A 26,398-nucleotide genomic window follows, 5' to 3' on the forward strand; every position below is an offset into this window, starting at 1 on the left:
AGGCACTCTCTTCAGTTAGTTTGAAACCATCTCAATGATTTTGGGAGAACAAACTCCCCACGATCTGGCAACAAGTTGTCCGGCTTGGGTTATTTTCAAGTCTACATTTCTTAGTTTCCTGAAGAATACACTGGGCATGCCAGAAGGTTTCAAAGCTACAGTTACGGCATCAGCAACAACTCTTCAACTAGCCTGTGCTTCAACCCAAAGCAGCACAAACAGAAAAGTCAGCCAAGCCACGAGGGGCCTGGTCAAGCGTCTAACAGTGTAGGATTGCTGCATAACGAGCAGGATCCTACTACAATACAGCCTTTGAAGTGCCTTGAAAATAAATTCTATGTTTAGAAAACAAAGCCCTCTCTCCAGGCCTGGACTCACCCCACTCACCCCACCCTCATCCCTATTTCACTGAAAAGCTAAATATTAAAAAGTGCTTGGATGTTTACATATTTTCATATAGAGTAACTTTTTTCTTTAAAGGGCCATCTTCTTAAGAACACAAATCCCCCAAGAATGGTCCTCGAGCTGCTCAAGCTTTCCAACCAGAAAATATGACTGTATTGAAAAATGTGACTAGAAACAATAGGACCAGCCTCACTTCTTCCCCATAGAAACAATTCAAATCACTGAAGGTCTTGCTGGCATCTCTGCTGCCATCTACTGAGTCAACCTGGCACATATTCTAGTAGATCCTAACCAAGAAAGGTCATTGTTCTGTAAATGTTTCCATTTTAACTCTACCATGTTGTATTACAATTGTTTATGTACAACTTTACTTCTAGATTGCAAGTACCCACGAGATAGACAGGATGTCTTATTCATCTATTAGTAGGTAATCAGGAAATGGTTGTTGGATTAAGTAATTTTGAGTGTTGCACAAGTCTTCTCAAAAACGATCATCTCAAGAATTTTCTTAAGGACTCCTCCAAAACCCAGAAACTACCATAATTATATCAAACGGAAGAGAGCAACTCATTTATTTTTTTTTTTTTTTTTTTTTTTTTCTTTTGAGACGGAGTCTCGCTCTGTCACCCAGGCTGGAGTGCAGTGGCCGGATCTCAGCTCACTGCAAGCTCCGCCTCCCGGGTTCACGCCATTCTCCTGCCTCAGCCTCCCGAGTAGCTGGGACTACAGGCGCCCGCCACCTCGCCCGGCTAGTTTTTTGTCTTTTTAGTAGAGACGGGGTTTCACCGTGTTAGCCAGGATGGTCTCGATCTCCTGACCTCGTGATCCGCCCGTCTCGGCCTCCCAAAGTGCTGGGATTACAGGCTTGAGCCACCGCGCCCGGCCAACTCATTTATTTTTTAAGACCTTCAGAGTAGCTCCTTCTACAACTTTCTTTATTCACCCAATATCAGCCTTCACAATCTCCACCATCAGCAAATTATTCTGTGTCAAATAAAAACTGTTTATTATTTAGTTCTGTGGGTCACGTGGCTTAGAGTTGGTTGTCTCCTTAATGTGAAGGCTTTTGGACACTCAAAGGCAGAACTGTTCTTTTCTTCCCAGATTGAATAACCCCATTCCTTCAACTTTTCTTTCTACATCTCCATGATCTATACATGCTCAAAATTAGTAATAGTTTTTTTTCTTTTTCTTTTTTTTTTGAGACGGAGTCTTGCTCTGTCGCCCAGGCTGGAGTGCAGCGGCCGGATCTCAGCTCACTGCAAGCTCCGCCTCCCGGGTTTACGCCATTCTCCTGCCTCAGCCTCCCGAGTAGCTGGAACTACAGGCACCCGCCACCTCGCCCGGCTAGTTTTTTGTATTTTTTAGTAGAGACGGGGTTTCATGGTGCTAGCCAGGATGGTCTCGATCTCCTGACCTCGTGATCCGCCCGTCTCGGCCTCCCAAAGTGCTGGGATTACAGGCTTGAGCCACCGCGTCCGGCCCAGTAATAGTTTTCTTAACGTGAAGCCTCAAAACTAGTTTCAATATTCTATTTAGCATTTAAGCAAAGATGATTTTAACAAGTGCTTGTGGTGCCTGCTATTATCCCTATCAATGGGATACCTTGCATTAGGCAAAGCTAACATTTATCAGGCAGATAAATTAGGAATTGGCGATTCATTTAACAGAGCATTCCCAGGAAAATTTCTTCAAAATAACTATTTCAGTCCTATTTCATTTAGGAAATATTCATTTTGTGAGCAATTTTTCATGGATTACAAATCACAGAATAGGAGTAGCTGTAATCTTATTGATATCTAATTTATGTGTCACTTGGGTTTAAGATAACACACGTTTTTCTGGTATTTGCTACTGGTGTTATGAGCTCTTCAAGACCTCTTGTTCCTTACAGAAATGGTCAGCATGAAAATCATCTCTTAGAAAATATTATCATGTTCATTTGACACCTGAAAAAGCATAGCCAGAGGGTAGAGGAATCTTGGAGACTATTTATATACACAAATAGCATAAAGGAGTTTTCCCCATCTCAAAGGGACCAACCTGGGCAAAGGAATAGAAGGAATAGCCTTGGCAATTATTCTCCCTGTCCCTGCACCCTCATGAAAACAGGGAGAGTCACATTCTCTGATGCCAAGATTAAAGCTCTGATGCAAGCAGGGTCTCTGCACTGCAATCTGGAAGGCCACTGGAATCTCTCTGCCAATGTTTTTCCCATCCTTATTATTGATCCTAGTAGCAGCACGAACCTGTTTCTTGATGTTGTGTTCAGAAGCTGATCAATATTAAGTACTCACCTCAGGGAGGCTGGCCAAAAACAGCATGAAGACTTTTCAAGCTGACTTTTTAAACTGACTTTTTAAACTCTTTGGATTGGTCAGGGCCTGCAATCAAAACTCATGATGGTTAATTCATAAACGCCTAACTCTTCAAGCAATTTGGTAAAAATCTTTGACAATTCAGTCCCACTGCTGGGGGCTGCTTCCAAAATGTACATTTTCAAAATGTGTGAGCAGGCCGGGCATGGTGACTCATGCCTGTAATCCCAGCACTTTGGGAGGCCGAGGCGGGCAGATCACCTGAGGTCAGGAGTTTGAGACCAGTCTGGACAACATGGTGAAACTCCATCTCTACTAAAAATACAAAAATTAGCCAGGCATGGTGGGGGGCGCCTGTAGTCTCAGCTACTCAGGAGGCTGAGGCAAGAGAATCACTTGAACCCGGAAGGCGGAGGTTGCAGTGAGCCGAGATCGCGCCACTACCCTCCAGCCTGAGCGACAGAGGGAAACTCCACCTCAAACAACAACAACAACAACATAGTCAAAATGTGTGAGCAGTATGAGGTGAAGGAAGAGTTCCAGGAGAAAATGGATGGGAATGTGTTGTTACACATTCTGATCTGTGTACAACCAAAGTGGTGGAAGGGTGACATGCCCTTCCTGTTAAGCACAAACTCACCTAAAGCTCACTCTATTTATGATAGTATCTTTATTATCTGACCTAATAAAACAAGAAAACAGAATTTAGCCCACACAACTGTTCCTTGAGTGGAAAAGGTGGATCCTTCTCAGTGTGGCCCTAACACATTAATACACATGGGAGTTTAAAGGTAGAGTTTGCACCCAATGGAGAGCTAAAAATGCTTGGTGGTGATTATTGCTGCAGTTTATGTACAACATGATAATGGAAACCCCCCCACAGCCACAGTGGAATTTCCACTGAAGAGCTAACTGGATAGAGACAAGGATCCATGTAGGCAAATCTTCAAAATGTAATTTTGTAGCCTCTATTTTAAAACTATACTACTACTTCTTAACCAAGCTTATGGCATACAGTTGGGGAAGAATACTATAGATTAATTTTTTAGAGTGGGGTTGGGGGAAGTCAAAATTACTTAAGGACTCTGTACCTTTTTCTCTTTCTACACACAGATTGCATCTATGTTATCTTACACGTTCCTCCGCATTAGAAACCAAAATGGCCTCCATACTGGATTGGCTTCCACATAGTAGCTCTATCCTTTATCCTCCCTTCTGTTACATCAGTAAATTGGGTATTCTGCAGTAGGCTTTTCCAAATGAGAAAAAAAGGTAAATTTTTTTTTTTTTTTTTGAGACGGAGCTTGCTCTGTTGCCCAGGCTGGAGTACAGTGGCGCAATCTGGGCTCACAGCAAGCTCCACCTCCCGGGTTCACGCCATTCTCCTGCCTCAGCCTCCCGAGTAGCTGGGACTACAGGCACCTGCCACGATGCCCTGCTAATTTTTTGTATTTTTAGTAGAAACAGGGTTTCACCATGTTAGCCAGGATAGTCTCGATCTCCTGATCTCGTGATCCACCTGCTTCAGCCTCCCAAAGTGCTGGGATTACAGGCATGAGCCACCGTGCCTGGCACCAAATGAGAAAATATTGTAATTCTTTACTATCTTTATCCACTCAAAAAGCTTCATTTAAAGTTGATGGAGGCCAGGCATGGCGGCTCACGCCTGTAATCCCAGCACTTTGGAAGGCCGAAGCAGATGGATCACTTGAGGTCAGGAGTTTGAGACCAGCCTGGCCAACATGGTGAAATCCCATTTCTACTAAAAATACAAAAATTATCTGGGTGTGGTGGTGGGCACCTGTAATCTCAGCTACTCAGGAGGCTGAGGCAGGAGAATCGCTTGAACTTAGGAGACGGAGGTTGTAGTGAGCTGAGATTGCGTCACTGTACTCCAGCCTGGGTGACAGAGCAAGACTGTCTCAATAAATAAATAAATAAATAAAAATAAAGTTGATGGAAACAAGAAATCAAATCTAGCCTCAGTTTAGGACAGAACAAATGAGTGACCTGCAGGTCAAGTCTGGTCTGCTGATGTGTTTTCTTTGGCCCACACAGTATTCTGAAAAATCAGGACTGCTTACATCAAATCTACATTTCCAGCCTCCCAGAAGGTAACACCAAGTCCACAGTCCTGCATAATAAAAGTTGCGTGGAATTTATCACAATTGTCCCTTTCAAAAAGTCCTCAGATCCTCCTTTCCCTGACTGTGATACATTTCAATCATTTACAGTAGTGCCAGACCTCTATAGGTAGACACAGATCCTCTAGGTAGGGAGGGTACCTGTAGATAATTATCAATTAAAAAAAATGAAAACAATTATATAAAAAATAGTGTCTTTTTTATGTATCCAATATATTTTTATTCAAGAACACAACAAATTATAACTACTAGCAAATTGACAGTTTTATATTTTCAGTAGTGCTACACCCAACATTTGTTAAATGCTGTTTTTTTCTGAGAAAGAATGGAAGAAACGTACGAGCTTTCTATGAAATGTACAAAGTTAAAAAAAAAAATAAGGCCTCTGCTATGATTTTTGACTTAACATATGCTTTAGCAATCCAACAGAATTCCAGGCACCTAAAAAGTATCAGTTTTTCATCTTTTAAAGTTAAAAAAGTGATTAATTTAATGGTCATTTCTTAGTTAATTCAGGATTTAGGAAAAGTTCTAAATATTAAGAAAATTTTTTTCATTAGATTAGATTTCTGTTTCAGAATGTCTCTAAACCTTTCCAAATGAATGAATTTAATAGAAATTCATTCTGATACATGCATGACTACAATAAACAAAAATGTAACTAGTTACAATTAAATCTTGGAAAAAATACCTTCCTTTCCTCAATGGTATGGTAGAAAGAAAACCTAATGTGAAATCAGAGAAACTTACTTCATCATGGCTCTTGCTATGCAACTGCTATGTAAAGCAATCAATGGCAAGAAGAAAAAAAGAGAGAAGACACGCTCAAGACAGCAAGACCTAATGGAACACACGAACATTGGTTAAATCTTCATTGGAACAATTCAAATGTTAAAAGGCATTTTTAAGCAACTGGTGAAATTTGAATATGGACTATTAGATAATGCTAAGGAATTATTAGTAGTAACTTTTAAAATATGCTGTGTGTTTCCATTGAAGTTGTAATCTTGCTAGCAGAAATTGTATGCAAAATAGGTATTCAGTAGATGTTGTTGATGCTGATTTTGAATTGTAGTATTTCAAATTTAGGCTGAAGGTCAAGAAGCATTGGGAAATAATTTGTACCTTTTCAGAATTACTGAATTTTAGAGGTGGAAATGACAAGAGGAGTTATCTAGTCAAAATAAATTTATCTTAAGCATGAGGAAAAGGACACGTAGCTAGACAGTGGTGGGGCTGGTCTAGAATGCAGGTTTCTGTGCTGAGGCCCAGATGATACCTCCTTCAGTGTAGCTTACACGGAGGCTCTGACAGCTTCAAAGCCCTCTGTAGCTCACAACTCAATTCTTTCTCCTTTCTCATTTAACTTTATAATCTTGCTCTTCCTCCCAACTCCATTTTCCATCACCAGGCATTTTAATTTATATTCACTTAACAACTTTCACTTTCCTTGGGAAAGCTGCCAACGGCAATGCTAGCTGAGAAGGAGTAATAATGAGCAAAGGAAAAACAAGGCAAAATTAGAAATGAAGAACAACAACGGCTGTTTAAGCTTTCTCTAGATTTACATACCTACTTCATCCTCCCGGCTTTCATGGAGACATGTTTTTTCTAAGCTCTGTCAACGGACACATAATAGCTTTCTATCAATCATATAGGTCTCAAAGAAAAAAAAAAAAGGTTTTAAGCCATTGGTACACAAAGAACCAGTGCTGCTGAAATACTTCTCCCTTTCCATTCCTTTTTTCCATCCTTTATCTGCTCTTTTCAACAGCTAGCATGAAGGCCAAAAATCAAAATATTATTTTGATAAGCCTTTTAGTAATAAATTGCTTTTTAAACTATGCACATGTATTACTTTAAAAATGCTATGTTTTAGAAAGCTGAATTATAATTATCCAGTACTCTGTTTAGCACCAAATGGAAAAATTAAAAACTCAGCTTGAATGCTTCTGAATTTATAAAATAAGCCAGGCAACCCTAATACGAGCGTGGACAGATAATATCAGCAGTAAGTTGTACCAATATATCAAATACTTTAAAGAAGGATAAACATATAAATACAAATGAATAGACATATGGGATTTAGTAAGTACAAACTAAGTAGAGAAATGTGTGTTTCTGGGGCCTATTACAAAGGAATTATAGCTATCTTTTATTAAGTTCCTCTATCATGTTATACACTTACACTACACATACATTATCACTAATCCTCACAACAAGCCTAAGGGAGGACTGCCCATATTTTATAAATGAGTAAGAGGTAGGACCAGAATTTTAATATGAAGCTGTCTCACTCCCTGTTCATCTTCTTTCCACTATAACATAAAAATACATATGCAATTTAAGTTTAGGAGGGGAAAAGTTATGCTCTTTGCTCTTATTCTAATAGCAGCTCATTTTCATTTTTTACTTGAAAATTTTTTTTCTTTTTTTAATAACAGAGACGGGATCTCAGTGTGTTACCTAGCTGGTCTCAAACTCCTGGGCTCAAGTGATCCTCCTGCCTCAACCTCCCAAAGTGCTGGCATTACAGACATGAGCTACCCCGCCCAGCCAGCAGCTCATTTTAACCATGTTCCATGGTCCAGGCTAACATTTAGCTAGTATGCTCTGGTGTGGCATAAGGGCTAAAGGCTGTTCTGATTAATCAGGTATCTGTTCTGTTCGATTTGTGCCCATGCCATACTAATCATTAAATATTTTAAATATTACAACAGTCCACGGCACAGAACTTTCAGAATTTTCAATCAAATACTTCTTCAGATACTTGAAATCATCCAAAACCACTTCTTATGACATATTTTCCATACCTATAGGTATCACAGGTCTACTTCTATGCAAAATTTGACTGGTCCTCTCTCTAAGTAATAATACGCCAAGATTCCCAGCTTTTATACTAGAAGCTTAAGCTTTGCCATATTTATATATATCAAAGCATGGGGCACATCTTTAAATCAGCAATACAAAATTACTGTACTCCAGGTTTTTGCCAGCAAGTCCAACCTTGAAATGATATCCTGCTTTTCTTGTCAAGTCAGGCTTGTAGCATTTCACATTTGGGAAGACAGTCTAATATACAGGATACTACCTGCACCTTCTTTAGTTCTTGCTATCATATTACATCACCAGAAAGTAATATATCTGGACATTAGCTTATGTCCTTAGATAAAAATGCCTACGCTGTTTCGCACAAAGTTATAATCTTGGATTTTATCAAGATTCAATATAAGAAATGACCATATGGGAAAAAGGAAGCAATAGTATAAATATTTCAAAGACAAATCCAAATGTCATCATAACAAAAGTGTGATTTATTTCTGAGAGCTTACTCTAAATTTATTTATAAGTTAGTTATGTTAAAATCAGTTTGCCCAACCAGCATACATAAAGTGTTGTACAAGCTCCCTCAGCTGGTTAAGATATAGAACTACCAAAACACATGTTCCATTAGGTTAACTGCGTCATCCTCTTCAGAAATTTCTGTAACTGCAGCCTGAGATCGAAGAATAGACATGATGTCATTAGATAATTTGTCAAAGCCATTCTGTGAACATATATTTGCCACTTCTTGCCACCTTTCTGTGGAGCAAAATGAATCATTTATCATAAGACTTTCTACTGCATCTGTGGGGAAAAAAATACAATATTACAGTATGGCACTTATTTGATAATCCATACTTTAGTGATTCTTCAAAAATAGAAAAGGATATAATCTCAACTCAGTTACTGTTAAACTCTACCTGATTCCCCTAAGACTAATGATACAACATGCAGTGCTCAGTCTAGCTCATGGTAAGTATTCATGTTAGTTCCTTCTCCTCCTCCCTTATCATTAACCTCTTGATGTCTCAATTCAACCCTTTACCGCTTCTCACATTCCACGTCTCCACTCATTGCCTTCTTGTTATGGTAGCAGATGTTGAAGGCTATAAGGCAGGAGCTCAGAAAGTGATGAATGTGGGCTCATTCTTATTCAAAGAGTCTATAGGGCACCACTAGAAACTATCAAATAACTGTGGACCTATAGTTGAAGTTTTCATGATTTCAAACACTTATATAAATGCCTTAGTGCTGCTAACCCAAGGACTTAAGAAACTCTTTGACAAACTCTTCATCCTGTCTCTAGATGGAGACCTCTTAATGATGGGGCTTCTATAACAAATATTTTTCTTAAGGAAATAAAATCATTTTGTTAAAGAAATTTAATATTATTTACTTTTAAAAATATCTTAGTGATCTATCAGTTTATGGAACTCATTTCTTATCTATTACCTGCATTACTTATGGTACTTCATAAAAGAGGATCACTTTTTAGAACACTGTCATCCCTATAATTTTATTTCTACCATAATTATCATTTTTCTACAAAAATATTTTAGTTGATATTTGTAATGATAATTTCAAAATATAGTTATCTTCCAAAATATGTTTTCGAGTAATTTAAAATCAAGTTGTCTGCTCAACTTCCTATATTAAATTAATGAAAAGAAAATAAAAGTGAGTTTTAATTATTCTCTCTCTCTCTCTCTCTTTTTTTTTGAGGCAGGGAGTACAGTGGCACAATCACGGTTCACTGTAGCCTTGAGCTCCCTGGGCTCAGGCGATCCTTCCACCTCTGCCTCTGGAGTAGCTGGGACTACAGGTGCATGCTACCACACCTGGCTAGTTTTTGTATTTTTTTTCATAGAGACAGGGTTTTGCCATGTCACCCAGGCTGGTCTTGAACTCCTGAGCTCAAGCGATCCACCCGCCTCAGCCTCCCAAAGTGCTGGGATTTCAGGGGTGAGCCACCGCACCCAGCCTAATCAGTTATTCTCTAATCCACAGCAGAGTTAGGTTCAGAGTGAATATCATATGTGAACACACAGACATTTGGTTTAGGAATTAAAACATATAGTTTATATCTACATAACATTTAAAATACATATAAAAGATAGCTAAATATACACATGTCAATATATATAAAGTTTTTAGTGTTAGTGATTACAATTATTGTAACATCTCCCTCAGGCTTCATAAAGATTATCTCTTCATTTTAATTCTCTCAAGAAACATATCCTATTGCCAACGGATTATTATTTACATAGCAATCTTTATATTTATAAACTCCTAAAGTTAACTCTTGCTAAGAAGGAACTCTTAGGGAAATTTGAGTTAACTCATGCATAATCATCTTGAACCTCTCCCTAAATAACCCACTACTCTTCCTTCCACAACATTTTACTCTACTTACCTATCCCACCTTTATTTATTTCTTGAAGTATCTTAATGCCAATTTTTTTCTTATCTACAGAGAACAGATGAAGTATGGCAAGACCAAAAGATAAAGATGTTTGTTTCTCATTCAACTCTTTAGTGAGACACTGAATTAATTCAATTTGGGGACATGACATTAATAGCTGCAACAGGTCATCTGAAGGCAAAAATGAAAGAACTTTATCTCAACATCCTAACATGATAAATCAACTAGAAACTAGGACTAGCTAATGTCTATACCTGCCAATCAACAGTTTTTCTAATCCTTTCAAAGCCCTCAATGACCCACTCCAACCTAAACTCAACAGTACTATCCCCTAGCCCCCCCTAAAAAAAATCATGTTCAGCATAGCAAAAAAACAAAGGAAAACTACCCATAAGAGTATCCAAAATACAATCAAATAATTATAACGAAAAGAAATGTGGTATAATAAAAATATAGATTGGCTATCAGGAAACCTGAATTCTAATCATAGCTCCATCAGTCACTTACTCTTTTGGAACTCAGTTTTCACATCTGAAAAGCGCTAGAATTGGATATAATTTCTTTCTTTTTTTTTTTTTTTTTGAGACAGTCTCACTGTCGCCCAGGCTGGAGTGTAGTGGTGTGATCTTGGCTCACTGCAAACTCCGCCTCCCGGATTCACGCCATTCTCCTGCCTCAGCCTCCCAAGTAGCCGGGACTACAGGCGCCCGCCACCATGCCTGGCTAATATTTTGTATTTTTAGTAGAGACGGGGTTTCACCATGTTAGCCAGGATGGTCTCGATCTCCTGACTTGTGATCCGCCCGCCTCGGCTTCCTGAAGTGCTGGGATTACAGACATGAGCCACCGTGCCCGGCCGAAGTGGAGATAATTTCGAAGGTTCCATCTAATACTACAGTTTGTTTGTCTATATCTTGTTGCTCATATTTGGACCAAATTCTGGTGAGTACAATGTCTTTCTGTGCCTTGCACAGAAAATGCAATTCAGTAATTTTTTTCCTAAAACTATCAAGTATTTAGAAATTCAAAAATGAAAACTTTAAGAAGCCATTAGCTATTTCAAGTAGCTAGAGGTGGAGCCGTATGAAGTTGCCTATATTTGACCACAAAAAAAAACAATTCCATATGGGTTAATCTACTAGTTAACCACTGAGGTAATCTAAAGCTACAATTATGATTTGTATTCTTAAATTTTTTCAAAACAAAGTCTCACTGTGCTGCCCAGGCTGGAGTGCATCGCTCATCATAGGCATAATGGTTGTGTACTATATCCTCAAACTCCTGGGCTCAAGCAGTCTCCTGCCTCAGCCTTCCCAATAGCTGAGATGCACCACCGTGCCCCACTCTATAGTCTCAAATTTGTAAACTTTGTATTAACGTCCTAAATTTTTTTAAGTAAAAATATTATTTTGGGGCCACAATAGAGGTAATTTTCAGAATAACTTTGAGAGCCTTTCAAGAACTACCATAAACATAATTTAACTCTGAAAGCCTTGGGTTTTTAAAATGTATTTAATATATAGAGACAGGGTCCCACTATGTTGCCCCAGGCTGGTCTTGAACTCCTCATATCCCTTTCGCTTACTACATTTCAAAATCCATTTTCTTTTTAAAAAATTATTATTATGGGATAAGGTCTCACTCTTATGCCTAGGCAGGAATGCAGTGCCACAATCACAGCTCACTGCAGCCTAGAATGTCTGGGTTCAAGTGATCTTCCCATCTCAGCCTCCTGAGTGGCTGGGACTACAGATCCTATCCCTAAAATTTTTAAATTCTAAAAGTAATTAAAATCTATATCCCATGTCTAAACATTAACTAATATAATTCTTACCTATGGAAAAATAATAGTTAACAACACAGAAACTGAAACTGTATACTTAGGTAATGGAATATTAACTAATACCTACTATGCCAGATTCTGTCCTGTCACTACACAACCAAATCACTTACCTCTAGCTGTGCCTTAGCCTCTGTATGGAAACATACTATTTTTTTCATCTATAAAATGGGACAATAACAAAATCTACCTCATAGAGTCAAAATAAGGATTAAGTGAGATAATCCATGGAAAAAAGCCTAGCTATTATTACAATAATAGTATAGGGCATGCTGTTATTAATGAAGAAATATGTAACTTAAAAAAATATAGATTCTAAGAAAAAGTCAATTAATTGCTTGAAAATGACCAGATTCAACAACCACTAAAACTCCTTTTTCCTGGAAGAATGTGACCTAAAACAGCTATGTTTGGTTCCATTTTGCATCTTCTTAGAACTGGGATACACAGCCTGCAAATCAGGACGGGCAGTGGCCTGGGAGATGGGGAGATGTCAGCAATGCCTGTACTCACAGTTATTGCCAAACTAGATCCAGAGTAAGAGATCTGCTCATCCAACTAGGGTCACCCTTAGGTCCACAGTTCTCTTAGATGACTGCTCAATTGTAATCTCAGATTACTGCTCAATTGTGTTTTAAAATTTTGAAATAAATTAGAAATTCTTCATTTCTAATGCTTATATTACACTTCAAATATATCACAGGCTGGGCGCGGTGGCTCACGCCTGTAATCCCAGCACTTTGGGAGGCCAAGGTGGGCAGATCACGAGGTCAGGAGATAGAGAACATCCTGGCTAACACAGTGAAAGCCCATCTCTACTAAAAATACAAAATAGTAGCCAGGCGTGGTGGCGGGTGCCTGTAGTCCCAGCTACTTGGGAGGCTGAGGCAGGAGAATGGCGTGAACCCAGTAGATGGAGCATGCAGTGAGCCAAGATTACGCCACTGCACTCCAGCCTGGCAACAGAGTGAGACTCTGTCTCAAAAAATAAATAAAAAAAAAAAAAAAAATATTACAAATAAGTTATTTTTAAAAATCACATATGTAGTATGTTACTCTGTATAAATTTATCTTTAAAACTGTATATTTCCAGGACTATCTGGTTTATTAAATGTTTTTATTTTGAGGAAATACATAATATTTTTGAACATCTAGCATGAAAGCCAATCAGCTCCAGCTTACCTGTGTTCATGAAAAATTACAAAAGAAATTTCCCACTTATTGGTATATATAAAATTGATTTTATAACGTAAGTTTAAAGTAGTGCCTGCTATCATGGGTAATTTTACAATTAAAGTCCAGAATTCAAATGTATACAAATGGCAGACATTTTAACTTACCGGTAGTAAAGTCCTTGAACTGCTGTATGTACTCCATGACCCTATGAGTCTGACCCTGTTTACACAAGCAAAGAATAGCTTTCTTGTGCAGGCCACATTCACTGTAGATAATCTGAGCTAAAGCCAGGCACTTGGACTTGTTATAAGTATCCTGCTCCCCATAATCACAAATCACATCCCCAGCCTCCTCAGAAAATGTCAGTCTAGAACAAGCAGATCAATAAGGCATACGTTAGAAAATTCCTGATGAGTGGCTGAGGCTGAAATATTTGAAAATTCAGCACAGTAGAACTGGATTTTCTACTGCCTGCAAGAATTCCAAGTTACAATTTAATAGGCCATTGATTATGTAGGAGAAATTAAACATATCTGAGATTTAACAACAACAACAACAAAAAAACAATCAAGGCCGGGCGCGGTGGCTCAAGCCTGTAATCCCAGCACTTTGGGAGGCCGAGGCGGGCGGATCACGAGGTCAGGAGATGGAGACCATCCTGGCTAACATGGTGAAACCCCGTCTCTACTAAAAAAATACAAAAAACTAGCTGGGCGAGGTGGCGGGCGCCTGTAGTCCCAGCTACTCGGGAGGCTGAGGCAGGAGAATGGCGTAAACCCGGGAGGCGGAGCTTGCAGTGAGCTGAGATCCGGCCACTGCACTCCAGCCCCGGTGACAGAGCGAGACTCCGTCTCAAAAAAAAAAAAAAAAAATCAGTGTGTATTCCCTTGGAGGAAGACATTTTGGCTCCTCAAAAGCTCAAGTTTCAAAAAAACCCCACAAACAAGATTAAAACTCTCCTAAAAACACTGATAGGTCTAAAAATTACGAGGTAAACAAAAATGCTCTCATAATTGGGGGTCTTAATATTCTCAAGCAGTTATCGAGATTCTAAACCCTATGGAATGTAAAAGCTTATTAAATATTGGTTATAGATAGTGACAGCAATTTCAGCTCATAGAGGTAGATATTGCAAGCATTTTTACCAAAAGTAAAACAGAAAGTGTGACAGCACTGTTATTTTTTAAATTTGTTATAGATTTATAAGAGGCAAGAGGGGAAAATGGACATAATTGTGCCTATTAGGAAAGACCGAAGAAGCAGTTCTTTTGAGATGGGTAAACAGAATAGATTTCACTTGTCCTATTTTAGTGTACCACCTTTATACACAACTGAAGTTAATCATCTGTTGTACTATCAGAGTAACTTCCCTAGAAACTATAAGCATAGCCAAAAGAACATCTGTGCATGATTAAAGATATCACTTCTTTTTTTTTTTTTTTTTTTTTTTTTTTTTTTTTTTTTTTTGAGACGGAGTCTTGCTCTGTCGCCCAGGCTGGAGTGCAGTGGCCGGATCTCAGCTCACTGCAAGCTCCGCCTCCTGGGTTCACGCCATTCTCCTGCCTCAGCCTCCCGAGTAGCTGGGACTACAGGCGCTTTCTAATGGTATGAAAATTATACTTTATATTTTTAATTAATAGCTACAAAATAACGGCAATCGTATGATATTGGTGTCTGTATACATCTAAAAATGCTGGTAACATTAAAATGAAATCCTGAACCCCCTACACGATGTCTCTTTACTGAAAATTCAGTAAATAAAGCCTTCTGTGTTTATTGGGGTGGGCAGCAGAGGGGGGAGTCTAAATCAAAAGGCAGCTTGAGTACAAATCAATTATTTAATTAAGCAGTTCTCTGATTTCCACACTTCAATACCAAAATAAAGGTTTTAGTAGCTACAGTTGCCACAATTCCTGAGGCTGAACAAGTTAATTATTTCAGTCTATGTAGTGACTGAAATACTGTAGCAAAATCATAACGCCAGTATTTTAGTATTTATTTATCTTACTAATGCCATTTTTTTTAAGGGTCACCACCTCAGAGAAGGCCAGGGCTGGGAAGGGGGCCAGGGAAGTTCCCTCCCCCTTTTTCCCTCCAATCACCTCATCATACCCTCTTTCTGTTTTCCTAAAGTCCCCTTGTTGGGTTTTCTCACCCTTTCTCCTAACTCAAAGAGGACTGTTTCTGGGACTTCTGAAAGGGGATCTGAGACCAGGCTAGCTCTGGAGAATATGAACAGCTAATAAATAAAATAAAATATGCTTAACCCCACAGTAATCTAAGACATATTGGATTATAAATTTGGTTTAAAAATTTTTAATGTCAAAATAAAGGTAATATACAATCTCTAAATCCATGCATAAAATTTATTTACTGTTACTTTCTAGGATTGAGTTTGCAAAGTTAAAATTTCAGAGGATATTTATCTTCTTCTGGGAGCAATGTCTGCAATTAAGAGAAGTAATACCAGTAAAGGATGGTTCCTTAAAATTTAGACTTTGTAGACCAAGTGATTAGACTTTTCACAGGTAAGAATGACTAAGAGAGCCATGATTAGCCCATTAGGCAGGCTGCTAAAGGGCTAGCTCTATGCTGAGCTTCTGGGAATGAACTGGAAGGCTTTTTAAGGTAGCTATGTGATAGAGGCCAGATAATCAGAGGCAGAAGCCAGGAAACAGAGACTAAGTATGAAGAATGTGAATTGCCTTTAATATTCCCTGTTATATTATCTCAGGATCCCTAAAACTAGTGGCATTTCCGGCCGGGCGCGGTGGCTCAAGCCTGTAATCCCAGCACTTTGGGAGGCCGAGACGGGCCGATCACGAGGTCAGGAGATCGAGACCATCCTGGCTAACACGGTGAAACCCCGTCTCTATTAAAAAATACAAAAATCTAGCCGGGCGAGGTGGCGAGTGCCTGTAGTCCCAGCTACCAGTGGCTGAGGCAGGAGAATGCGTAAGCCGGAGGCCGGAGCTTGCAGTGAGCTGAGATCCGGCCACTGCAGTCCAGCCTGGGCAACAGGGCGAGACTCTGTCTCAAAAAAAAAAAAAAAAAAAAAAAACTAGTGGCATTTCCTCAATGCATGTAGTCACAGAACTGCATAGTTATTAAAGAATTTAAATTCTTACAACTAAGAGGTAGAATGGGTCAAGAACCATCACTATGTGTAAGAAACTTAATCTTGTCTGAAGTGTCTTTGCACTAGAACTTTTTAAAACAGGTTTTGGTAAAGAACATACACTTTCTGATGATGTCATCAAGTCCAAACCATTTCCAGTGCTCCCTGATAAGTACTTTTTGTGGAGGGTGTAGAAACATGATCAGGCAGAGAAAAGAGAAGGGCGCAAAGAGAGAAAAGAAGGGCATACATATGAAGAAGAAATTTCCTAAAGCAAAATTAACAGGCCAGTCACGGTGGGTCACGCCTGTAATCCCCAGCACTTTGGGAGGCCTAGGCGGGTGGATTACCTGAGGTCGGGAGTTTGAGACCAGCCTGACCAACATGGAGAAACCCCGTTGCTACTAAAAATACAAAAAATTAGCCAGGCATGGTGGCGCATGCCTGTAATTCAATGTCGGGAGGCTAATACAGGAGAATGCGGCGAGCCGAGGTCGGAGGTTGGAGTGAGCCAGATTACCACTATGCTCCAGCCTGGACAACAAAAAGTGAAATTCCATCTCAAAAAAAAAAGGCCCGGGTAGCGGTGGCTCCAAGCCTGTAATCCCAGCACTTTGGGAGGCGTGAGGTGGATCCGAGGTCAGGAGGTCGAGACTATCCTGGCTAACATGGTGAAACCCGTCTCTACTAAAAATACAAAAAAAAAAAAAACCTGGCAGTGAGGTGGTGAGCCTGTAGTCCCAGCTACTTGGGAGGCTGAGAGAATGGCGTGAACCGAGGCCCGAACTTGCAGTGAGCCGAGATCAGGCCACTGCCTCCAGTCTGGGAGACACTGGGGACTCGATCTCAAAAAAAAATTAACTATTATGGACAGTAAATGAAGGTCATAATAAGAATGGGTGGGAGAAACACTTTGCACTGGTAAATAGTGCCATCAAGATAGCTTTATCAAGTTGTATAGGGGAAATGGTGGATTTGAAATGAGTGGTAGTAGGTAGTAGTATGCAAACCTACCATTTTTATGTTTGGGACATTTCTAAGTCATGACTTTATTTAGGAAGTGCTTGCTTACTAATGTCCATTTATCTCTTTATGATACCCTTCTTAAAGATGAGAGCTCTTCATTATTCCCTAGTATGTGTTCTACATCCCTATGCATTCAGAGCCAAGTAAGCACAGCCCTTATGCTGCCAGCAGCAGGCTATAACTACTAGACAGATGACAGGGAGGCCTTTCCCTACTCTGCCTTCCAATATGCACAGCCCAGCCCATCTTCACAAAGACACAGTACAAGCAGCTGCTATCTATTCTCTGACAGATCTTCGTAAGTTGTTCCGTTGTTATGGTAGACACTGTTCTGGTGCCTCATCCAGGTCCCATTTACTGAACCGGTGCCCCTTCTCCAGCTGACTACTAAGAGCTCACAGTTGCCCCCTTCTCTGAAGAATTGTCCTCAGGTGTCTGTAGCCTCCTCACCTAGAAAATTATGCCTATCCACAACCCCCAGTAGTCTACACTCAACCCCCAGGGACTGACTGATAGGGGTTACAAAAGGCCAGCCCCTTAATAAAAGGAAAGAACTCTGTGCAATGTCTATGCTCTATAACCCTCTCCCTGTGATAATGGCTAATACCAGACTTGAACTGAGTTCACATCCTGCTTGGCTCTTTTCTTAGTCCTATCCTATTTCACTCCCCTTAAAAATTTTCCTGAGGAGTAGTTTATTAGTAAATGATCTGCACCCTAATCTAAGTCTTAAGTTCTCTTCAAGGAAATAGGGAACCTGAGTGTCAAAAATATTCCTTTCTGCTCCATTATATAGCAACAGTCCTACCTGTTTATGATAATCAAGTCAGTCAAAACTTCCTGACTCACAAACACTAAAGTTGCAGACATGGGAAGCACACATTTCCTGGGATGGTTAATTTTATGTGTCAACTTGACTGGGCCAGAGGGTGCCCAAATATTTGATTGAATATTACTCTGGGTGTGTCTGTGGGGTATTTTGGAATGAGATTAACTTTTTCTTTTTAGTTCGGAAGTATTTATTTTCAAATTGTAATGTCAATTTTAACAGTACTAAAAAAGAGATTACACTTATTATAATGAGTTACGTAGTTTGTCAATTTTTTTGTTGAGATGACAATGTTAATATATATATTTTTATTCATCTGATAAAGATGTCATTCACACATTCTATAAAGTTTCATTTTAATTAATGGTTTCCTTCTCTGACATTAGTGCTATTACCAGAACAGGAAATTAGAAAGTATGTCAAAAGCAATGCAAGCTTTTACTCTGTGGCAACTGGCTCTGTTGTGTAGGTAATACTTAACATTCCACACTTATTTTATTCTTACACTGGGAAAAACATTCCAGTGTTTTTTGTGAGAAATCAATGAGGGAGGGGCTGAAGACTATATAAAAATATGATTTATTATAACAGCAATTTTAAATGACCACTCTAACAGAGTACATGACCTATAAGTGGTTCTAAAAAATACTGATAGACTTTCAAAATAAATTTAACATAATTCGTTTAATAATTTTTTCATTTTCCCTAGTGTATACTTTTGTTGTTGTTGTTTGTTTTTTGAGACAATATCTAATTCTGTTGCCCAGGCTGGAGTGCGGTGGCATGCTCAAGTTCACTGAAGCCTTGATCTCCCAGGTTCAAGTGATTTTCCCACCTCAGCCTCCTAAGTAGCTGGGACTACAGGCATGTGCCACCACGTCTGGGTTATTTTGTTTTATTTTATTTTTTTCATAGAGATGAGGTCTCCTATGTTGCCCAGGTTAATCTTGAACCCCTAAGCTCAAGCAATCCTCCTGCCCTGGCCTCCCAAAGTGTTGAGATTACAGGCATGAGCCACCATGACCAGCCTTCAAATTTTCTTTATAAGCTAACAAAACTGATTTTCTTGTTTTGTTCAAGGCTTAACAAAATTCAAAACATTTCTAAATAAAAAGTCAATGTCTGAATAAACTGTATAATTTTGCCAAACATGGTAATTTTAGGTGCATGGGAATAGGCTCTCAGGCCCTAAGATGGGTTCTTCTTCTTCTTTTCTTTTCTTTTTTTTTTTTTTGAGATGGAGTTTCGCTCTTGCTGCCCAGTCTGAAGTGCAATGGCACAATCTCGGCTCACCGCAACCTCTGAGTTCAAACTATTCTCCTGCCTCAGCCTCCCAAGTAGCTGGGATTACGGGCAGGCGTCACCACATCCAGTTAACTTTGTATTTTTAGTAGAGACAAGGTTTCTCCATGTTGGTCAGGCTGGTCTCCACCTCCCAACCTCAGGTGATCCGTCCGCCTTGGCTTCCCAAAGTGCTGGGATTACAGACGTGGGCTGCTGCAACCAGCCAAGATGTGGTTCTTCTTTGTGTGAAAATTGAAGACTGACTCTGCCCTACCCCAAGGTATTCACACAGGAATGTTCTATGAAAGGTCTTTACTTGCTCCCAAGCTTATAATTGTGATAGATATGTATATGAATATGTATATCCCCAGTGTCACTGTGTACTTACAATCATTCCTACAATTGCTTTATGGTTTGCTCATAATTATGAAAAGCCAGCAGGCATAGCGATTGTTCTATTTATAGCCAGAAGTATCCACGAGGAGAAAAAAAGCTCACAGGAAAACCTAGGATTCGTTTCTTAGATGACCTGATAGGATTTTCACCCTTTGCAGCTGTGTAACTAGTGAGGAAAGTTCATAGACCAGAAAAGCCAAACATTTGGTTGAAATGATGCTGTTCTGTTCTCTGCTCTAGATGGGAGCCATCTTCCCGCAAATGTTACTTTAAAGGATCTCCTCTCCTTTGCCTATGTCTATTGATAACTCTTGTCAATTTCTATCACCCCGATAATAGTCAGTATGAAAATAAAGTTATTTGGAATGTAGTTGTGTATTTGCTAAGAAAATTAGATTTCTACAGGAAACTAAATGCATATATATATATATTTTTTAGACTGAGTCTCGCTTTGTCACCCAGGCTGGAGTGCAGTGGCACGATCTCGTCTCACTGAAACCTCTGCCTCCCTGATTCACACGATTCTCCTACCTCAGCTTCCCGAGTAGCTAGGACTACAGCCGTGTGCCACCATACCTGGCTAATTTTTGTATTTTTAGTAGAGATGGGGTTTCATCATGTTGGCCAGGTTGGTCTTGAACTCCTGACCTCAAGTCATCTGCCCACCTTGGACTCCCAAAATGCTGGGGTTGCAGGCATGAGCTGCTGCACCTGGCCACCATGCCTGGCTAATTTTTGTATTTTCAGCAGAGACAGGGTTTCACCATGTTAGCCAAGCTGGTCTTGAACTCCTGACCTCAAGCCATCCTCCCAAAGTGTTGGGATTAGCGGCATAGGCCACCATGCCCGACCACTAAACACTTTCTGATTAATTGCATAGGGACCTGAAGTAAATGTTCAAGTAACATATTGATAAAACTATTAATATTTTTAGAACAAACAACTTTATTAACCAAATGTCAAAATTAAGTTAAAAGCTTAATTTTGCTTACCTTTGCTGTGTAACCCAATTGATAACTAAATCTAACCGTTTTTCCGATAATCCACATTTGATTCCTTCCAGGGTTAGAGCTGCATCAACAGGACATCGAAAAGCATGACTTGTGATAAAGAGGGCCTCAAAAAATAAGAGTAGTGGAAGAGGCTTTCCTCTAATTTTTCCAACAGCTACAGAAAGGAGAAAATTTTCTGAGTCAAATACTTTAAGAAATAGTTTGCTTTTTCTTATTTCATATTACTATTTTCGTGCCTTTGCTTTTCTAAAACTTTAACAATCTAAAATTACACATTTATAATTTTTAACTCATGCTTATAGATTAAACTTTATATTCTGGATAATGACTAAATATCACGGGCCATGTGCAGATGGAGGCAGAGATTGGAATGATCTGCTACAAGCCAAGGGAGGCTAAAAATCGCTGACAACCACCAGAAGCTAGGAGAGAGGCATGAAATGGAATCTCCCTTAGAGCCTCCAGAAAGAATGAACCCTTGACACCATGATTTCAGACTTCTGGCCTCCAGAACTGTGAGATAATATATTTTTCTTTTAAGTCATAGGGTTCTCCTGTTAATGAGGCCAATTTACCTCATTCTTTGGTCATAACCAAAGAAAACAAAAGGTGCAGCTGCAGATACACTGAGGATAAAATTCCTAATGCAAACTAACCTGCTCTAATGACCAATCACATGAGGCAAATATAAAACTGGACATTTAAAGGTATATACTTAGACTAACATAACCTAACTTGGAAAATATTTCAATGAGAATGACAAATTAGGATCCTGAAATTTACATGTAGATTCAGCCAGTGACCAAATAAAGTATGCCAATCCCAAATCAGCATGACTACAATTCATTTTTTATTAAGCTGTATGTACACTCAATGTTTGAACTTGCAGGGGAGGAAGACTGTTAATTTGAATTCTTAATTAATCCATCAGATTATTTTCCTTTTTGTGAGCAGAAAATAAATTTACCACCATATCTTATTTCCTAGATTTTTATTTAGTTCTCCTCCTCAAAGTCAAGTGAGACAGTTTAGAGAGAACTGGATATGGATGTCTTGGAACTTAGAGAACAAAAAGACCAGAGCCTGATATTTGCCTGGAAAGTGTAAAGGTGAAAGGCTAGAGTGAGTAAAGAGAATTAAAGTACGAGCAAATTCTACTTCCACAAGATTGTATGTTCCTCCAGGGTGAAGGAGATTCCATGAAAGGCAGGTAGGCTGGTTGTCTTGAAAAGGCTCTCTCGGAGAGGTCAGATAACCCCACCTGAGAGTCTTTGGGGGTACACACCACCAGAAGTAGCTAAAGGGGAGTCATAAGCAGCCAGCTAAAGTAATACCTCCTGAATCAATAAAAAGCACCACGGCAAGTCCCCAGTGAGGGAAGGCCCTAAAAAGCAAAGACTAAAGCAGTCAACTAGGAGCCATCATTGGGCATCTACCACACCCAAGAAACATCAAAGCCAAATGACCACTGCACCAGTTGAGTAAGACCTTTCCTGTCCCTTATATAACCCCACTGTAAAGCTGCCTAGTGATTAGAAGAGGAGGGAGCAGCAGAGTAAAGAAGCAGCAAACATGTCTCCTGAGCCTCAACAGGTTCTAGAGCCAAACCAGAGCCAAACCAGGGTAAGGGGAAAATTTTTAGATTAAACAAGAGACTGCAGTTTCTATTTAGTTTAGACTAGACTTTTCGGTACCTAAACATAAAACTATTAATATCTGAAAGTGAGTGAAAAAAAGCTATGTGACATGACCAAGATATTATCCAATAAAATAAATAGGAACGTCAACACAGTCCTTTTAAAGGGCAATGGTGAGGAAGAAAAAAGTTGTTTCTTGCTTTGTACTCTATCAAGTCTAGCTTGAACTTTAGACTCTATCATGTCTAACTGATCTATGATCCAGTTTTATAGATATCAAAGCTGGTAAAACCAGAATAAAAATTGATTCTGCATCTGATTGAGGGTCTACTAATGAAATGTATGGATTTTCACAAGATAATATATAATATCTATTTTTTAATTGTTCACAGACTTTTTAAACTTATTTCTCAACTCTCAGATATACTGTATTGTAAATAAAATTAATTCTGAATAAGTGGTGTGGTGCTAAAAACCCCTAAAGCTTGTATAGTGCTTTGAAATTATCAACTGGTCTTAACCAATAACTCTAATAAGGTGGGTATCATTAAAATTCCTAGTTTTCTTTTCTTTCTTTCTTTCTTTTTTTTTGTCTTTGAGATAGAGTCTCACTCTGTTGCCAGGCGGGAATGCAATGGTGCAATCTCAGCTCAATGCAACCTCTGCCTCCCGTGTTCAAGCGATTCTCCTGCCTCAGCCTCCCATTTAGCTGGTGCATGCTACCACACCTGGCTAATTTTTATATTTTTAGTAGAGACGGAGTTTCACCATGTTGGCCAGGATGGTCTCGATCTCTTGACCTTGTGATCCGCCTTCCTTGGCCTCCCAAAGTGCTGGGATTACAGCCATGAGCTACCACGCTCGGCCTGTTTTCTTTCTTTTCTTTTCTTCTTCTTTTTGTTTTTTCAGACAGGGTCTCACTCTGTCGCCCAGGCTGGAGTGCAGTGGTACGATCATGGCTCACTGTAGTCTTAACTTCTCAGGTTCAGGTGATCCTCCCACTTCAGCCTCCTGGGTAGCTGGGACTATAGTCATGTGCCACCACGGCTGGCTAATTTTTTTTGTATTTTTTGCAGTGACAGAGTTTCGCCATGTTGCCCAGGCTGGTCTTGAACTTCTGGGTCAAGCAATCTGCCTACCCCAGCCTCCCAAAGTGTTGCTATTACAGGCACGAGCCACCACACCTGGCCAACATTCCTGTTTTTCAAGTAATAAAACTGAATTTCAAGTAGATAAAGTAGCTTGCTCAAAGAACACAATGCAAGTGTATACTAAAGATAAAATTGAAACAAAGGTATTGTGCCTCCTACCCAACATTTTATAACATTCTATCTTCTTCATGTTTTGTGATAAGTTAAATATATATACATTTACACACACATATGATGGCAGAAGATTTCTTAGGCCAGGCATGGTGGCTCAAACCTGTAATCCCAGCACTCTGGTAGGACGAGGCAGGCAGATCACAAGGTCAGGAGTTCGAGACCGGTCTGACCAACATGGTGAAACCCTATCTCTACTAAAAATACAAAAATTAGCTGGGCGTGGTGGCACATGCCTTTAATCTCACCTACTCAGAAGGCTGAGGCAGGAGAATCGCTTGAACCCAGGAGGTGGAGGTTGCAGTGAGCTGAGATCGCGCCACTGCACTCCAGCCTGGGCGGCAGAGTGAGATCCGTCTCAAAAAAAAAAAAAAAAAAAAAAAAAAAAAAGATTTCCTATACCTACTATAGATTAACAAGATTAAGGGCAATTCAATTAGACTTTCAGGTAAAGATGGCAGACTGAACACACACATTCAATTTTAGTTCATTAAAATCATTAAAATAATAGTAAAGGGATTTCATAAGAACAAATTTAAAAGGAAATAACAAACAAAATTCTGAAAACCAGAAAATAGAGAGTGGAAACTAGCATAGAAGAGCCTTAAAAGTTTGATTCCTGGCTGGGAGCGGTGGCTCACGCCTGTAATCCCAGCACTCTGGGAGGCCGAGGCCGGCAGATCACGGGGTCAGGAGACGGAGACCATCCTGGCTAACACGGTGAAACCCTGTCTCTACTAAAAATACATAAAATTAGCCTCTACTAAAAATGCATAAAATTAGCCGGGCGTGGTGACAGGCGCCTGTAGTCCCAGCTACTCGGGAGGCTGAGGCAGGAAAACTGCATGAATCTGGGAGGCGGAGCTTGCAGTGAGCCAAGATTGCACCACTGCACTCCAGCCTGGACGACAGATGGAGACTCCGTCTCAAAAAAAAAGTTTGATTCTTAAACTACCAATAAGGAAAACCAAGAAGAAGCAATCCAGTTCACACCAAACAACACAGAAAGCCTCAGGAATTGCCAGCACCAGGAGCCTCTGTAATGAGATGAGCTAAAACTAGAAATCTTGGCTGAAAGGCTGTTTAAAAAGCTATCCCTCACCCAGTCAGATGATACCCCCTTCCAGTACCTAGAAAAAGCTGAGGATTATTCTCTGAAAAAAATAAAACAAAAGGTGTCTACATGAAGACAGCAGACACAGTTGAGGGTAGAAATGCCAAACTATTAATACGCCTTTTTTGAATTTCCAGAGAACTTTCTTCATATTACTACAATCACACTACATATAAGCTCCATGATGCAAATCATTTTTGCAGGTTTTATTTTCTGCTACATCCACAGCACCTAGAACAATGCCCAGCATATATTAGATAATCAATTTTGTTGAATGAAGAGTAAATGAATAAACAAATGAATGAGTTGGTTCCACACTTGTCTGTCTCTTTATCTCTCTTCCCAGTTAGTCCTTTATCTCATTGAAAGGATTAGGTCTTACTAATCTTTGTATCTTAATACCTAGGTCATAACAGTTTAAGCTACAGTTAAAAATAGTCTATTTATTAAAATTTTCTGAAAATGTTATAGGAATGTACTTCTGTGAACATTATTTTATTGGAAGCTCTGCTTCTACCAATGATATCTTTGAGCTTTAATATGTCTTAAAAACTAGGTTTTATACAAACTTTTAAAAACAGAAAGCAACTGTCTAAAAAATAAGTATTTTAAGATTTAAGTAATTTTAATCGATTCTAAGCCATCAAACTTCGGATGGGCCTTTAAAGATCTAAGACTCTGAAAACGTGACAGTGTGGCTCACATGGACTACTATTCCTGGCTATATCTTTCCCTCTCCTTAGATAAAATAAAACAACCTACATCCACATGGGAATGAAGTTTGAATTTCAGTTATGTATGTGATTCAGGAAGCCAAAGCCAAGAAATTAACGAAGATCAGTTTAAGGCTGTGAAACATCAGAGACCAGGCAGAGACAAACATAAAGCCTTTCCAGAGAATACATAGTAATCCCACAGTGAGGGAGAAATTACGTTCACAATATTATCAATGTAAAAAGCTTACAATATTATAAATAAAAATTATCAGTCACACAAATCAAAGCGCATCCATGAGCAAGAGTTAGGATACCCAATAATCTGGAGAATTTATATACTTCAGAACTACACACAACTGACTATAAAAGAAAGTATAAAATATCTATGTTTGGCTGAGCACAGTGGTTCATGCCTATAATTCCAACACTTCAGGAGGCCAAGGTGGGAGGAATGCTTGAGCCCAGAAGTTTGAGACCTGCCTGGGCAACACTGTGAGATGTCATCTCTACAAAAACAACAACAACAAAAAAACACATTAACCAGGCATGGTGGGTGTGCCTATACTCCCAGCTACGTGGGAGGATCACTTGAGCCTAGGAGGTCAAGGTTGCAGTGAGCTGTGATCACACCACTGCACTCTCACCTGGATGATAGAGTGAGACCCTGTCTCAAAAAAAAATTATATGTTTAAAATTATTAGAAATATAAAGGTAGAAATGGAAGCCATAATAAAGAGGAACAGATTTTTAAAACAAGCAGATTTGAAATTTTCTAGAAACAAAAGATATGATCATTGAGGTGGCACTACAAATTA

The 26,398-nt window shown here is 39.4% G+C and overlaps 1 protein-coding gene across 10 annotated transcripts in view; it reads right to left on the reverse strand.

Annotated features, from left to right (window-relative positions):
* Nucleotides 1-5,063: 5,063 nt before the first annotated feature.
* Nucleotides 5,064-26,398, reverse strand: part of CLHC1 (clathrin heavy chain linker domain containing 1) — a 68,914-nt gene continuing 47,579 nt past the window's right edge. For 9 of the 10 annotated variants that reach the window (XM_031655181.1, XM_031655185.1, XM_031655190.1 and 6 more), the window contains 4 exons: nt 20,774-20,948; nt 13,293-13,495; nt 10,104-10,283; nt 5,064-8,494 (listed from right to left, as the gene is read on the reverse strand). In XM_031655181.1, coding sequence (XP_031511041.1) covers nt 8,298-8,494; nt 10,104-10,283; nt 13,293-13,495; nt 20,774-20,948 — 755 coding nt within the window. In that variant the 3' untranslated portion in view covers nt 5,064-8,297. The remainder of the gene's footprint in view (nt 8,495-10,103; nt 10,284-13,292; nt 13,496-20,773; nt 20,949-26,398) is intronic. The other variant, XM_031655188.1, reaches the window with a different exon arrangement.

The sequence above is a fragment of the Papio anubis genome, chromosome 14 (assembly GCF_008728515.1).
Source record: "Papio anubis isolate 15944 chromosome 14, Panubis1.0, whole genome shotgun sequence".
Taxonomy (NCBI): domain Eukaryota; kingdom Metazoa; phylum Chordata; class Mammalia; order Primates; family Cercopithecidae; genus Papio; species Papio anubis.